The 18,093-nt window shown below is 32.3% G+C and overlaps 1 protein-coding gene across 3 annotated transcripts in view; it reads left to right on the forward strand.

The window, feature by feature from the left end:
* Positions 1 to 18,093, forward strand: part of ADGRL3 (adhesion G protein-coupled receptor L3) — a 352,909-nt gene that overhangs the window by 50,365 nt on the left and 284,451 nt on the right. For all 3 annotated transcript variants that reach the window (XM_045531770.1, XM_045531771.1, XM_045531773.1), the window contains exon 2: positions 7,094 to 7,203. In XM_045531770.1, coding sequence (XP_045387726.1) covers positions 7,094 to 7,203 — 110 coding nt within the window. The remainder of the gene's footprint in view (positions 1 to 7,093; positions 7,204 to 18,093) is intronic.

Raw genomic sequence — 18,093 nt, forward strand, 5'->3', positions numbered from 1 at the left:
CGAGCTCACAATGAAGTGGAGCTAGTTAAGATTTTTCTTCACTTAAGAAAAATACATGCATATAAAATATATATGAATATAATAGTATATATACTATATAAGGAACACATAAAATATGCCTTTATATATAGGCAAAAATTAACAATACCTCTATTTGTTACACTTTCAGATAATGAATTCAGGCACACATTTTGATTTATTTGGTTAACCGTACATGCAAGTAAAGGATGTTCAGCTCTGAAATGCCGCCACAAGTAGATGGTAATAAACTAATGGAGATGCAATTCTAGTTATTTTTAAAATGAAAACTTTTTAATACTTCTATCTAGCTGCTGTTATAGCATTCAGTTACTGAACGATTACAGCCTAGAAATCACTGGTAGAGAACATAGGACTGAAATACTTTTACCAGCAGTGTGTGTAGATTGTTAATTTTAAAAGCACATTCCCATTTATGTTGGATGCTTCCTTTGAATTGTACTCGTGTGTTTGACATAGCCAGTCATTTTATTTTTGGCATGGGCTCTATGAATATTCGCTGGGTGTTGACTGATTTTTATGATAATTTGTTCTATCAAGTATTGCTCAGAGATGTCTAGAATATTTGGAAATTAGACTTGCTTGCAAGATCACCACATTTCAAACATATTTTTCTATTTTCAGAGTATTATTAAGTCAATTTTAGAAATTTTCAGCAATAAGCCTTTAAGATTCAAAAATGTATAAATATACATTTAGTTATAAAATCTGAAGAGGTTTCTATTTTTTAAATTGCCACTGAAAAATTTTATAGCATAGGCAAATAATATCTCTTTAGTGCAGTAGAGAATTTGTATTTCAGTTATATGTTGTCAATATAAAATTATTTCAGTCCATCAACATGAAATAGTCATTTTTCATTTGTTTTGAGAAAGGTATAACAACAATGAAACATAAAGTTATTTATTTATTTATTTTATTTTATTTTTTGAGACAGGGTTTCACTCTTGTTGCCCATGTTAGAGTGCAGTGGCATCATCATAGTTCACTGCAACCTCAAACTCCTGGGCTCAAGCAATCCTCCTGCCTCAGCCTCCCAACTAGCTGGGACTACACTCTCACGCCACCAGGCCCAGCTAATTTTAATTTTTTTTGGTAGAGACAGGATCTTGCTATGTTTCCCAGGCTGGTCTTGAACTCCTGGCCTCAAGTGATCCTCCTGCCTCAGCCTCCCAGAGTGCTTGGATTATAGGTGTGAGCCACTGTGCCTGGCCCATAAATGTAATTTAATGTGAATCAATGGGGTTTTGTTAATAATTTCTCAATGTTTGGTATTTCACATTTTATGAGGGTTTATATAAGTTTAAATTGAAAATACAGTCCAATTTCTGTAAAATGCTTTACAAGCTTATCTTTATTGGTCAGCTACATCTACCCCAGTTTCCCACATCTACAGCAATAAGCTTTGTGTACTGAGAATTCCATTGTGCTCAAAGCAAAACAAACAATCATGTAATATCTTTTAGCCAAATTAAACTGAAAACATTTATTTGTATTGGAAGATAACATATGTAAATGGAAGTCTACATGTCCTTTTAATAAATACGAGTTTCTATTATGAGGACAATGAAGCCCATAGCTGTGCTCTACTGCAATGACATGCATCTTACTATGTTAGACTTAAAGGTGACCATCCCGGGATACGCTGTTTTCAATATGCCTTTTCCTTTAGTACTTGTGATAGGCTGAGTAATGGACCCCATGATGCTGGTGTCCTGATCTTCATAACCTGTGAATGTTACCTCATATGGTTAAAGGGACTTTTCATATGTGATGAAGTTATGGCTCTTCAAATGGGCAGATTAGTTTGGATTGTCTACGTGGGCCCTAAATGTAATCACAAGGTTCCTTTTCAGAGGGACATAGAAAGGTCAGAGGAGGAAAAACACGATGTGACCTCAGAAGTAGGGAAGAAGGGTGCTGTGTTGTGGGGCCACATGCCAAGAAAGGAGGGGACAACCTCTAGAGTCTGGACAAAATGAAACAGATTCTCCCAGAGCCTCTGTGTGGAACAAACTCTGCCAACATGTTGGTTTTAGCAAGATTCAGTTTGGACTTCTGACCTGCAGAACTATAAGAGAATAAATTTGCATTCTTTTAAGCCTCTAAGTTTGTGTCAGTTTGATAGAGAAGCAACAAGAAAACCAATACGATACCCCAGTTTTGATACGTACTCATCACTTGGGTCAGGTTTTCACTTGCTTGTGTGAAATTACATTTCCCTAATGTAAAGGAGTGTTCGTGAAATACCCCAGTTTCCCTGGTATGCCTGAATCAAAACATCACACGTACCCTGTAAATATGTATAACCATTATGTAGCCATAATAATTAAAATTTAAAAAAAATTAAAAAGGCATTACATTGTTTAAAAAAAGTATATAGAGAAAGAAAGAATTGGGGCTAGAGAATCATTATGCGAATCATAGAATTTTGTTTACAGACACTGACAGTGTTCTCTGGAAGATCACATAATACTTTCAGTTTATAATTTAGGACCAATTTTCTCAAAAATAGAAGTACCAAATTAGGAGTCTTATTACTTTTGAGATTCTTCTTAAATTGCTGCTTATCTTGTAAGTGGACAACATCAACAAACTCTTTTATGAATACCAAAAGTATGGTTACAGTAGAGAGTTGATTAACATTGACCAAAATAGTATTGATATCTGTGCTTTAATTTATGTTGGGAATTAAAAACTCAGTTACCCTGATTACCTAAACCATTTTGAGAATTTAAACATTAATGTAGGGTGATGGCGGCTTTTTTTTCTTTACAAGATACCTTGAAAATATTTTTCTCTGAGAAACAATGCCTTATTCTTATGAGAATCAAATGCTGATTTGTCATATGTTAGATGCTGTGAACTTCTTGAATATACTAAGTAGATGTATGTTTCTTCATCATAAATACTTTTGCATGAATGTTTAATAAGTGCTAATGTAAATTCATAATTTTGGTAACAAAAAGACACTCACAAGGCACCTTTTTTTAAACATCATTATGTTTGGTCTTTAAAAATACCAATGCTTTTCAGAGGATTTTTATACATGGCTGAAGCATCATTGGAAAGTTCCTTAACGTTCCCAGGAATAGCTTCTTTGTACACACTGAATTTAGCATGTTATAAGAATATGTGATTAAAAGTCTTATTAGTGGAGAACCCCTGTGAATCACCCTCCTAGTACATAAATACAAGAATACTTTACTAAAATTAATAGTACCGTGTTAGATCATTAATGCTGTGGAATCAACCAATACCACCTGTATATGTCTATTACATGAGAATTTCAAAAAATACAGTATTTAAGACTCATTTTTATATGCTTCATCCATAAGTCTGTTGTAATCAAACATGAGATAATGGGCTGCTGATTTTTATCTGGATAATGTTAGTAAATGCAACACCATTTTATTTAATTTATCAAATAAGAGGCTGATTACTTTCTATGTAATAATAAATTTTTTGAATAGTCGATATGCACATAAACCCAGCAATATCATTTTTACTATATGCTGCAGTATGTTGTGGCAAATAGAGGAACTTTTTACCCAGAGATGACTTTTTCTTTGTCACGCACAACTAATTTTGGCCCTGCGTAGCTATGAGCCATATTGGAATGAACCAGTTAGCAGTAAATGATGTTGTATCAAAGAAATTATTCCATTCTGAAATAAATGACTAGTGTTAATAATGAGAATAATAATGATAACAACAAATAAAAAGTATATCTTGTGCATACGTATGATACTTTATTTTTTCTAATGCATTTTTGTAACAAGCATATCAACTTTTAGGTAACGAAATAATTGGCCCTGTATTATGTACTTGAAAACTGAAACTCACAGAGGTTTCTTTCAGAATTCTATCTTTGTTGGTGTTATCTACTTATATTTTATTTGAAAATGTCTAATATTGATGGAGAGATTATTTTTCCATAAAGTTTCTAATGAAAAAATACGAAAATTTTTAGCGCTATAAAGAATGTCTCTACTTCTATAATATTATAATGTTTTCTCTGTGTTAGTGGATTAGGATGCATTTGACCATATTGTTGTTTTTTTCTCATACTTTATTATGGATTTAAGAATATCTTTGGTATCATTTGTGAAGGGTACTGAAAATCATTTTTTAATTTATATTTATTAAAAATAATGAAACATCTGAGTTCAAAGTATATAAGAACGCTAGATTATTTTATATCACTTTTTTCACCTATTGTATTTTAGAATGAATTTACTTTTGAAAAATTTCAAATAACTATAACAGTACTCTTGTAGAGTAAAATGTTAAAAATATTTGATCAAATTTTAAAGTTAATGTCATTTATTCATAGTAACTGAAGTCATTCTACAAAAGCCAAGAAGACAGGACCTTTAAACTCTGATTTTCAAAATATAGCTAGTCTTTAAACAATCAATATTACAATGTATCCTATACAAAAATAATATTCCAGAGATTGAATCTACCTTTCCCCTTTTGATTTTTAAGAATCTTAGTAGTTGATATAGAAATAATAATAAAATGCTATATTATTTTGAAAAGTCAATGTTATAAATTAATAATGTTTTATACAGAAAAATTATCACTATAATATTAGCATAGCATTTTTTGTTTTATATATCTCTTCACGTACACTATCCATACACTATCTCATTAGAAGGCTTTCATGACTCATTTTTGGTTAACGTTAAAATATTTGGAATTCACAATGATGACTAATATTTACAACAGATAGTCAGTTTTTAAATTTTCTAACACATAATTAGTATTTTATAGCTTAAATAACATATAATATGTAAATTGGTTTATGTACTTTTAGATAGATATTAATAGATAGTGTATAGTGTCCAGGTTGTGTTTTTAAATTTAAACTATAGAAACATAACCATTTGAAATCCTTTTTCATTCAAGACAACTTTCTGTGCAACAAACACTTTGATAATTGTAAATTTTAACCTTACGTCCTACTCATAAATAAGTTGTAAACTGTAAACTGTTCTGTTGATATCGTACATTGAAAGCATTATAATTGCCTGTCTTATCTAAAAATTACAAGAATAGACACAGCTTCTAAATGAATTTTGTTATTAGAGCTATAGTAATTAGAAAGGTTGATAATAGGGAATAAAATGACTGTTGACCAAGAGAGAAAGATAAATATATAAATGTGTGTGTGTGTGTGTGTGTGTGTGTGTGTGTGTGTGTGTGTGTTTGTGTGTGTATAGAATTTGATGACTGGGGATCAGAATTAGTATTACATTCAGAGAATATTTATACTTTATGTTTTCATTTTTCATTATTTCTACTTAGAATGCCTTCAAAGTAGAATTTTGAATTTTTTATAACAAATGCAGAAATAACTTTATGAGTTTATATAGCTTCCCTTTGTATTAAAAATGCAGAATAGATTTTTGAGTTTGTTTTTCAGGATGTGATGTGAAAATTGTATCGCTTTTACTGCTGAAAAATATCATTTAACTTGGACCACTTCTTCAAATGGGTTTTCTTTGTAATAGGGAAGTACTGCTAATTTTACAAAATAAGAGTGCACTAAAATATCAAGCTACCTCTTTATATGTGTGAGGACAGCCACATTTACATTAATGTTATCATACAGTTGTCTGATCATCAGCCTCAGACATTATATCTACACAGGAGAACTTTACAACTTGACCCTCAGGATTAACTGTGACACTGAATTGCCTGATAAGTATTAATCTTTCACTGATAACACAGAATGTATTTTTCAGCTTAAGACATTCACTAATGAATCAAATTTAATTTAGGGACTAAATAAAATCCTCATTAAACCTGACAAATGATAGCCTCGGGTAAACACAACATATTTTTTTACTCTAAGTCAAAATGAACTCTGCTGTAGATGTTCCTTGTGCTGCCAGTATCCTAGCAAGTATTCTGAGGTCACATCAGAAAATGAAACATCTCTTTAAGAAAGTAACAGAAAAGTCTAGCCCTGAGGTATTATATTCTGAAACAAATACACAAGAACCTAAAAACACCAGGATAATGAGAGTATCTCATCCTATAAACTTAGTGTTAATATGGGTGGATAAACCATTAGTTTTCTACAGAAAAATCTATTTAAGGATAAATGTTTAAATCTAGAAATTTTCCGTTTAAAATTCACAGTAATGAGACCACTGTGAACTTGGGTATCTTTTTCAGAGTAAGCGTTAATGAGACCACTCTGCACTTGGGTGTCTTTTTCAGAGTAAGCGTTAATTACATTATGTGTATTTTTCCCCATGAATAAATCAGCCCAGATCGGTTTACCCCAATTGCCACAAGACATCCAAGTTTGTATTTATCTTTTAATAGTGGCATTTGATTATTCTTTTTAGAAATTTAAAGTTTTTACTTTAAATTATAGGACATGGGATTTACGATCAGTAATCTCTGAGGTTATTGTCATTATGTGGCTAATCACAAAAAAAATTAGAATTCTTAAAATGGTTTCACTTAATTGGTTATCAATATTATTACATTAATTTATATAAAATTAATTAAAATATACCTTTTGATTTTTAAATATTAACTTTTTACTGATTTTTAAGGCTTGGATAAAGCTTTTCAATACCACATTTCACTGCCTGTAAAAGGAATGCCATTCATAATCAGTGAATTTATTTTATAACCTGTCTCATAAAACTCTGTGGTTATGATTTCTTAAATACTTTTTTTGTAATGGGAGTGTGTCCTTCCTATCAAATAATCCTTCCTACTGGTCTTCACCTTGATAATATCCTGTGAACCAGTTAGTGCTGCTTCAGCAATATTTAACTTCTAAGTCACCATCATGCTGTATTTAACTAAATATTAAATTAATTAATATGAATAAACTGAATTGATTCTGATATCTGTTTTTTTTAAAGTATACTACAGGTATTTCCTTAATAAGTGTAAAACCTAAATCAACCAAAACCTTACTTAAATCTGTGTATCAGGAGCTAAAATAAAATCCTGTTGATGTTGAAAATGATTTAACTTTGCATAAACTTAATATTTCTTTTCCTTTTTTTTTTGACTTCAGATGCAATAACAGAACCCAGTGTGCAGTGGTGGCAGGTCCTGATGTTTTTCCAGACCCGTGTCCAGGAACCTATAAATACCTTGAAGTACAGTATGAATGTGTCCCTTACAGTATGTATATTTCTGCAATTTTCTTATGAAAAGAAAAGATATTAAGCTTTGTTTTGCATGCACTGACAAAATATTATCAGTGAAAACATAAAATAATCACGTAAATTGAATGAAAAAAATGGGCTCATTTTGATTTGAGAGGATCATAGATCCACCGCACTATTAAAAGATTTAGATATTGCCTGCATGATCCTGCAGCGTTTACTTTATATAGTTCTGTACATCAATATCTATTCTAACACCATTTCCTTAATTAATGCAAGAACATAAAATATTTAGAACAAGGTTGACGGAATGTTACGCCAATCCTGCATCCCCTCAGGTCCAAGCAAATAGGAATCAGAAGTGTATATATAATGGTGTAGAAATTAATAAGTTTTGAATTTGATAGAAAAATTATACCTAAGCTTCATGTGCTGTCAGCATTTTGAGAATTAGAAATATATTCATCCAGAGGGAGCAGACTGGAAAGAAAATACAAGGATTACATGAAGTGCTCCTCAGAGTATATCTTTTACAGCCTCGAGAAATGTGTCTTTGCAATTTTTTTTGTCAGATATGGTAGATGCCAACATACTTTTTTTTCTTCAGGAATGATGAAGAATCAAACAATCTAAAATGGAATATTTTCTGACTTTTCTACCCAAAGGAAGAGTCAGCATCTCAAAAAAATTTTTTCTTTTAATCTGACTAGTTAATTATTCATGAGGTTTCTTAGTGAAAATCACTCAGGAAATCCTGCATTGTCATATTAGATATTCAGCTCATCCCAGAGATAGAAAACACCTGGGATGATAAATAAATCCCAGGTTCCAACTTCCCTTGATGTTTAATAAGAAGCAAAGTATCTGGGGATCGGCAAGTTTCCTGTGCCAAGAGATAGTTTTAGGCTTGCTTCGTTCATGCTTATTTAAAGAGGCAACACATTACCCATGGGCTGGAAGTGTGCACACTTCAATAATACAGAGAAATCTGCCCAGCAAGAAATGCATTGAAAGTTAAAAATAATATTGAAAGCAATCAGGAAAAAATTCAATTTCCATTTATTTATAGCGTGATTGATTAGAGAAAGTTTATCTAGTGAAGTTTTATAAACTAATCTTTCTTGTTATGAAAAAGCCTTAGAGTATAGGTTTTATTGAAATCTTATTTAGTTATGTTTTGTACATTTTTTTAATCTCTGAAGGCCCTCCTATTTAAATACAAAACACCTACTGACCATTTATTGTTCACTAATGATATTTTAAGGATATAAAATGTGTATTATCTTGGAAGCGGGACAGTTATGCCTGTGTGGCATAAGATATTTGTGAAATATGGAGATTCCTGTTCTGTAATGCAAAAGCATTTTATAAAAACATGCAATGAGGTATACCTTATTTTTGAAGACAGTTTTAGGGGACTTACATTGACATGTTTTTTTTTTATTTTTATATTTGAAGCATGAATGCTGAAGCGAAATGTCAGATGGTAGATTTTATCATAAGTTTCAAAAATTGAAGAATTTCACAGCTGTCTCTTCAATTTCCTGTATTTCTTTAGAATTTCTTTGAGGATAGCTACTCCAAAATCCTCTGCCAAACTCATTCTAAAATATCATCTACTTAAATCACTTTAATATAAATAAGAACTTGCTCATGTACTTTTGTATAAAAGGATTATGGTTTGCCACAAATTTCCTTTCTCTAAAATTTTCGGAGACAGACACTTGGTTCCTTAATGTCTTATATTTATTTAGAAGTTTCTGATATTTCTGAAAATTTACCAGCTGCCTTAGAAATATGTATATAGTAAGATATTTATCTATCTGATAATTTTATTAAATAAGAATTGTAGACCATAAGTGGTGGCTCATACCTCTAATCCCAGCACTTTGGAAAGCTGAGGCAAGAGGATCTCTTTAGGGCAGGAATTCAAGACTTGCCTGGGCAACATAGCGAGAACCTGTCTCTACAAAAATTTTAAAAATTGACTGAGCCCAGTGGTGCATACCTGTACTCTTCTCTTAGCTACTCTAGAGGCTGAGGTGTGAGGATTGCTTGAGCCCAGGAATTCAAGGCTAAGGTGAACTATGATCACACCACTGTGCCACCACACTCCAGGCTCATTCCTTGGGCAGCATAGTAAGACCTCGTCTCTTTTAAAAAAATAAATAAATAAATAAGTAAGAAAAAAATGATAAACTCAGGTGTATCCATTTGCGACTTTATTCACCAGTTTAATTATATGGTATAGCACAGTCATATTTGTTTAAATTATCTTCAGTATGTTTCAGTTAAAAGTGTAATGAAAAATTGGAATTCATTTAGTAAATTTAACACTATGTCAAAAGAAAATAATCCAAAAGAAAGTATAAATCATAAAAAAACTCTAGTGACTCATTTGAAAGGGAACATTGGATTTAGAATATGGTCTGATTACTTAACAAAAAGCTGAGTCTTAATCCGGGGTAAACTATTAAAATTTTCCAAATCTCACCTTCTAAGACCTTTCCTTATGTATTAATAAATCCTGATTTATATCAACATTCATCCATTTTTCTTAAGCCTAAAATGCATGATTCTTCCAGTGCTGAAAAGATTCACTTATTTAAAATAGTCATCATTGATTGACGTTTACTATCATACATACCATTTACTACATGGACTAAATGTTGTTACATGCATTATTTTGTTGAATTTTCACACATTCCTTCCTGTTAAGTGTGATTAACCATTTTACTGAAGAGGAAACTGAAGCTCAGGAGGTTATGTAAATGTCCCATGTAAAATGTAGACTAGCTAGAGAATGGCAGGGCCAAGATTTGAGTCTGTCTCGAATACCTGTTCTTAAGGATCAGATTGTATTTTTTCCCATAAGTTTTTTTCTGTTTGTATTTTCATGAGTTATTTAATCTTGCCCAATACCAGTACAGTAATGGCATGTAGTGTAAGGAAGTGCTTCATGGACCTAGACCCTTTTTTTTAATACTTTATTTATTTTTAAGAAATGTGTGTTCCTTTTTTTTCAGAGCAGCTGAGTCACCACAAATTTTTATTTTTCCAAACACTTCATGAAGCTTTATGGTATAACTCATTTATACAATAAAAATACTATCTACAATTTAGAATGAGGCTCTTATTAGTTAATTAAGAAGTTTTTTCTAATTACCTATATTAGAGAAAACTCTTGTACTTAATATTTTTATGATCCTTGATAAAAGACCCATATTGCACTGGTATTAGAAAAACTTCAGAATTAGGATTTCATATTAATATTTGAAAATTTTCTCATTAAACAGCTGAATTAACAAACAATATTAGGTTCTGTTTGTTATATAATTCAGTATTATACATTATCATTTTGAATTTAAGACCACATATTTAGTATTTATAAATGTTATATTAATATAGGCATGTGAAAGAAATATTATTGATATTTTCTTTCTTTATACGTACTCTGTGGGTATGAATGTTTTCATGGCTATGTTGATTTTTAACATAAGGCTTTTTCATGGGAAAATGAAGAAAAAAAATTATAGGAAAACATCAATGATGCATATTAGAGGTAATAGAGACAAAAATTCAACAAAATTTATTGTATCACATAAGAGAAGTAAAGTTAAAAATATCTAAGGGAAACTTAGAATAGTTCTCACACAGAATTTTGGGATCAGTAAGTGGGTACATAAGTGATCAATGACAATTTTAGAAGAAACTTAGCCTAAATCAACCAAATGATGTGGCTTTTAAAGATGTGATAGGAAAGAAAATAAGAAAAGTTACCGATTTTAAATAATTGAATGAGACCACCTTATTTGAGCATCTTGTACTCATTTTTCAGAATCACCAAAGTTATATTTAGTCTTTTCTAAGTCTTAACTTTTATTCCTGTCCTATATTTTCTCATTTGGATTCACAGACATGCTTTTCCTAACAAAATTTGGGACAGATGAATCAATACTGTTCTCTATTTCTGTCACACCTTAGTTCGTTCCAGTGTGACTTTTATAGCCGTTGTGTTTTCTTTTGAGGTTTGATATTCCTCCTTAGCAGATACTTTCTCCCCAGGATATGACCCAAATATTTAAGAGGTTAAACCTCACCATATACCCATGCCATATTTTTGTTCTTTATCTTCCTCGTCCACCTCATCCCAGCCTCTTCCCTTGTTACTGGTTTGGGATTGAAATTGTGGCATCTTCAAGTAGAGCTGCCTTCATTCAGCTGGGTTACAGGGATGACTTGTGTTAGGGAGTAAACAATAAAACAACTAACCACCTACTTTAGAGTATTTTTGAGCAAAGAATCTTTACTTGGTATCCCGCTGACAAATTGTCTTTCTTCCAAGGCATATGATTTCCAACACATTACAATAGAAAGGTGCTTGTCCTCTCAGTCCAGCTTTTCTTTTCAGATCTTTGTTTCTCTCTTTTTTTTTTTTTTAGAAATACAAAGCACATATTACTTATTCTAGCAATCTTCTCTCATAGTGGATTTTCTTAGAAAATTGAAGGGGAAATACAGAATTTAGAGAGCTGCTAGAAATGAGTGTTTGATTAAAACAGTTGTTACAGCACTTAAAACTCTCTCACTATTCACATTAACCATCTGAATAGTTACGTGTGATTGTCCTTATGAAAAGACATGAAAAATGAGTATTACTGAGAAATTGACATTTATAATTATATTATCTGTTAATTTTGTCTTTTTTACTATAAGAAAATTGTATTGCACTTTCACCATTTAAAGCAAAGTCTTTATGTATTTAATTATAAATACATAAATTTTTGCAGGTAATGTCCAAATGAATGCATATTTTAATATGTACTTTGCTTCCAATCATGTAAGTAAATACATATTTTAAAAATCATTTTGCTGAAATTAATATTTGTAGTTTTAGAAAAATCACAGAAATATGAAGATTCATTTTAATTCCCAGTGCCTCAATACCTTTTTCAGTTTTACATGTATAGGAGACACTCAAATATAGTACTGAAGGATTGAAAGGAAAAAGGAAATGTAGTCAAATGGCTTCTCCGGAAGTGTTACCGTCATGGCTAGAATAATAAACAGAAGGAACTCTTGTCTGCAAATAAGACCTTATTAATTCAAAGGAAATGTTATTATAATAATATGGACTTATAAGAATTTTAGTTTCTCCAAGTTGCTTGGTGATTGTGATTGTGGTCCTCAAGAATGCTGCTATCAACCAAATTTTTAAAATATTCTTCTGTATACCTTTGTATGATAAAGCAGCTATCATCCCTTGTTTACATATTATTCCCTCTGTGAGTGTCAGTTATACAAATTCTCTTTAGAATGGTATTTACACCAAGAGCAACAAAATGCTTCCTTTCTTTCTTTTGTCCCACTCTTTTGCTCCCTCACCACAGCTTCTCTCTTTCTCTTCTGAATAATTTCTCTTTCACAGTGTCTTGTACCTAACAGATAATCCAGGGAGCTGTAGCAAATGAATCTAATGGTTAATTAATAATTTAAACTTTGCTTATATGCCAAATATATTAGATATTCATAAAAATTGCCCTCATTGGTTTAGAAAACAGGAAGCATAGATGGAATATGCTTTCGTAGAGGTCCTAATTATAAACTGATTCCTGCCTTTGTCTGCTTCATATGTGCATGGAAATCGTTCTCAAGTAGATTATATCACCTGCTTGGGAGATTTCCCTCTTGTATCTTCCTTTCCTCAATCAACATCTGTTCAGTACCTATTAATTACCAGACACTGTACTAAACTCTGGGGGTAAAACACTAAGATAAATATTCTGTCCTGGAGGATTTCAGGCAAGTAGGGTTCAAGACCCCCAAAGTTACAATACTGTTAGTTCAGCAAAGCAATTAAGCATTTCATATTAGCAAAGTATGTAGAGGCATACTGATCCAAAGTGGCTGGTAATTGCCTGGGGTGTAGGGGTAGTTCCTTCAGGAAAGCTTTTCTAGAGAAGATTCTTAGAGAATCTTAGAGAAGTCTTAAGGAATGAATAGATTTTCATGAGAAGGGAAGGGCAATCATTTTGAGCAGAGGGGACAATATAAGGTGTTAAATTGTATGGTGGATGTAAAACCAAAGTAGTTTGGTATTTGGGTAAAATACAAAATGCAAGAGGGACAAAATGCAAGAGATGAACCCATCGATGGGCAAGGTAGAAATCACGAACTTGTCTCTATGCTGTGATTCCTCTGGAATCTAGTGCCAGTTACAGTTACCAGTTACAGTGTAGAACCCAAAGAAGACAGTGAACCACTTATGAATATAATTAATTTATATGTTAATAAGAAATGCCTTTTTGCAAATGTGCAAAAACCAACTTTGGCTAACTTAAGTTTAAAGAAAAAGGAGTTTTTATTGGGAAAATACAAAGTATTAGTTCTAGAATCAAAAGGAAAAAACAAGAAAAACCAGGCCTCTGAAAAAATAAGATCCAGTGATGTAAAAAGCAAGAACTAGTGGACAGTCTCATAAGGACTCTGTGATTGAATAAATCCATTCCAGAAATCTTCCATCGCTAATCGAATTCCTGTAGTGATCTAGGCTGGGACATCAAGACTGCCTGAATTCCAGTAGTGGAGGTTGTTTCCAAGGGAGAATATTGGGCTGGCAAAGAGCCTATGTAGGATCAGATCCCTGTGTAGACTGGAGCAGAGACTGCGGATTAGTGGTAGTGGGACAGATTGAGCCCGCAGAGGGATTCCTTAGGCCTCCTAAACACCTAAATGTCAGATTATGTAACATAAAGTCTGGAGCAACACTGGATCGGCATTCTTTCGGGCACCAGTAGGCTAGAGCTAAGTTGGTGCTGCCCCCTTTGGTTGGGTTCTGTGCTTTTCTGTTTGCTATATTTTCCAGCACTTATTGTATTATATCATGAAGGTTAACTTTAATCATTTAATATATTTCCTGGCTTCTGAAGATATTTAAATTTGCAACTAGAGTATGGTTCAAATAGATACAAAAGCACTCTAAATTGTTAGTATATGTTTTAATTTTCGAAGGTAGTGATAAGTTCTCGCACCAACAATAATTCTATCAAAGAAGTGTATTGGTGCCTACCCTGGGTCAGTCACTGTGCTAACTGCCTATGGAGATGGTGGTGTCATGGCTGAGACAAATAATAAACGCATGAAGCAATACATATAATATTTAAACTTCATGATAAAGCCGAGAAGAAAATAAATAAGGTTCTAAGAATAATGAAGTGGCCAACTTAAGCTGTGATAAAAGGCTACTCTGAAGAGAGAATATTTGAGACCAGGAGAGTGAGAATGAGAGTCAGACACAGCCTGGTGAAGAACTTTCAAGGCAGACAGAGCAACAGCTCCAAAAACTTTGAGGTGGGAAAGACGTCTGTCTGTTCTATACTTCATAGAAGGGCAGTGTGCCTGACGTCTACTTAAGATGAAGGAAACAGACTTGGAGAGCTACTAACCAGCAATTAGTACCATTGCTACTACTGAGAATGAAGAGCAATTTATTTTAAGTTTCTAGGATTTGCTGAGAATCAAAATATGTTTTTAGAACAAAATGGAATAAACTGACATTCCCTTTAAAACAAAAATTGTAGAAAATATCACATTATACTGCAGGGACATGAAGGTAATCATACATCAGATAAACCAAACATCAGAGGGTATCACCATCTACATAGGATTTATACAAAGTTATAGTAGATTAATAATATATAAATGTAAACTTAAATACTAATTAGGAAGGAAGCAAGATTAATTGAGAGTGTTAAAAAAATAATTGGATTGCCAAAGTTAGGAAAATTTTTGGTTTAGGAAGTAAAATTTTATTATAGACATAAATGAAAGTTTGAGGGATTAGCTTAACCATGCTCATTTTGCTTTATTTGAAATAGTAAAATTATTGAACATACGCACTTAGAAGATATTTTTATATGGTACTCAAATTGAATAGCATAAACATAAGGTATTAAATTATTTTGTTTTTAAAATATACTGCACACTGGGAAGAGAAGTAGTAAAAACATGTGAAGGTGAAGATTTTTCCCAAAGTATTTGTTGCTGAAAGGATCTTATAGTAGATACTATATTGTGTGAGATCTATGGATTAAGTTGTTTAGATAAAATATTGCTAAATAAATATAAAATTGGCAAAAATGCTATAAATTAGCATTGTTAATTTTCTTCTATTTCAATCATTAATTTTATGAAACTAGAAAAATTTAATAGATTGGTTTAGAAAACCATTCAAATATTTATTAAAAAGTTTTGTTTTTAATTGACACATAATGTTCATATTTATGGGATACAGTGTGATGTTTTGATATATGTGTACATCGTGTAATGATCAAATCAGGTAATTAGCATATCCATCACTCTGAACATTTACTATTTCTTTATGGTGAGAACATCCAAAATCCTCTCTTCCAGCTATTTTGAAATATATAATACATTATTGTTAACTACAGTCACCCTACTGTGCAGTAGAATATCAGAACTTATTCCTCTTACCTAACTGTAACTTTGTTGTCCTTTACACACCTCTCTTCATCCCTTCCTCCTCCCTACACCCACCAGCCTCTGTTAATCCTACGCTACTCTCTACTTCTAAGAGATCACCTTCTTTTAGATTTTACGTATGAGTGAGATCATGTGGTATTTGTCCTTCTGTGCCTGGCTTATTTCACTTAACATAGGTTCCTCCCTGTTCATCTCTGTTGCCACCAATGACTGAATTTCTTTCTCTTATATGTTTAAATTTAACACACTATCTCATTACAATGAGTAATTAGTAAAGAAATACGTACATGTTCATGATTTTGCTTATATTTTTGAGGGATTTCTTGAATGATAGGAGATTATAATTCCTCTGAATCCTGTAAAAGTTGTAATTGCCTAAAACTTTTTCAGAACCCTTTGGTAATACCCAAAGTCAAACAAAGACCTATTATCTGAGAGGTTCAATCATTTTCCCCCAAAGAAGTCCATATCCTAATGCCTAGAGTCTATGAATTTGTTACCTTAAATGGCAAAAGATAACACTTTGCAGATGTGATTCAATTAGTTATAATGAGATGCTGGAAAGATTACCCTGGATTATCCAAATGGGCCCAATCTAACCATAAATATTCTTAGAAGAGAGGAGCAAGAGGGTCAATGTTGGAAAGAGGAGATAGGACAGCAGAAGCACAGGTTGGAGTGGTACATACTAGAGATGGAGGAAGGGGTCCGTAGCCAAGGAATGCAGGCAGTCTCTAGAACTTGGAAAGGTCAAGGAAATTAATTTTCTCCTCGAGCCTCCAGAACGAACACAACTCTTCTGACTCCTTGATTTTAACCCTCTTCAACAGTTTGTGTTGTTGGAAACAACTAAGTTTTGTTACAGCAGCAATAGGAAACTCACACAACCTATTATAATATTACTTTTAAAGGAAATTGTTAATGTAGAAAAAGATCATTGTTTGCTTAGATAATGGGCTAGGAAAAAACAGTTGTGCTTTATAAATAAAGATCATTATACATTTCTTGCATGTTATTTTTCAAATGTAAACATATATGCCTTCTCTGTCATAGACTGGCTAGATTTGGGATGTACAGAATGTCTTCATAGACAAAAGTCATCTTAATTCTCTTTATGACTATATTAAACTCAAGGCAAACCTAAGTCAAGTTAGTGTTTAGTAAGATCATTATTACTGTATTAAACTCATTTATTATTTATATAAGGCAGCAAAAATAATATGCGAGTGAGGAATTGGTTATGAATATATTGGCTAGATTAATAGACTAACAGGATGAACAAATGTAGTGAGTTTCCATTTAAATTTTCTTATATCTTTACACAGATGGAAATTTATTACAGTAACTGATAATACTTCACTTGAAACTATATTTTTGAACATCCATGTTGGCTCTGTATTAATTTAATTTAGGTTTGCAAAGACTTTATGAAAACTTAGTTGTCTTGAAAACATTGTACAAAGTCCAAATGCCCCCAGTAATATAAATATGACTTGTTTGTAACTTCTACAAACTCAGAATCTCCTCATCATTCCATTATCCTCCAAGTAATCATATCAACATAGGATAGAAGACTGGAAAGCGAGCTCTGTACCATTTGGTTCTTATTACTATATATTATAAATATATTTTCTTCCCTCTATGCTAATTGTGTTTCTTTTTCAACTAGAACAGAAACTATTTCTAATTACAAGTTAGACTCTTTGTCAGGTACTATTGCTGTTTTCCCTATCTTTGCCTTACTAAGTTCTCTCAAGTGTGGGAGAATATAACTTGGTGGTTAAGAGTAAGAGGCTTACAATCAAATAGAGTTAAATTTATATTCTGTCTTTGCCAGTTACTAGCTATGTTCTAGTGAAGTTATTTTACAGCTCTGTGAATGAGTCTCTTCACATAGAAAATAGGAATGATAATTAATTCACAAAATGTCTGTGAAAAATTAAAATGAAATATATGTAAAAGGCTTTGTGCAGTGATGACCACATTAGGAATGCTCAGTGTATCGTAGCCATTCAAATTAATACACCTGCTGCATCCCACTCGTTTCTGATGTCATCTGGCAATCAGTGCCACTGGGCACTGGGGTTTGGAATTATGTAATGCTGCTAATTTATCCCAGGATTTGGGGAGCCCCAAGTATCATAGAGTTATACTTTCCTTGACTAGAAAACTCTAGTTCTCCCGATCCCTTGATGTTGGTGTTATTTCACAGACCAGACTTTTGCCTTTTTTTTTTTTTTTTTTTAATTTCAGATCACTACTGGATTTTGAGCTCTATTCTGAAACTGTTCTTTCTTATGGGGAGAGAATCCCATAAGAGTGATAAATAAAATATGTCAGGCAAATGTTCTGAATCCACTCTCAGCCCACTGTGTTTCTGTGGGTTCTTTAACCACCACATTTC

Source organism: Lemur catta, chromosome 19 (genome assembly GCF_020740605.2).
Source record: "Lemur catta isolate mLemCat1 chromosome 19, mLemCat1.pri, whole genome shotgun sequence".
In the NCBI taxonomy this organism is placed as follows: Eukaryota; Metazoa; Chordata; class Mammalia; order Primates; family Lemuridae; genus Lemur; species Lemur catta.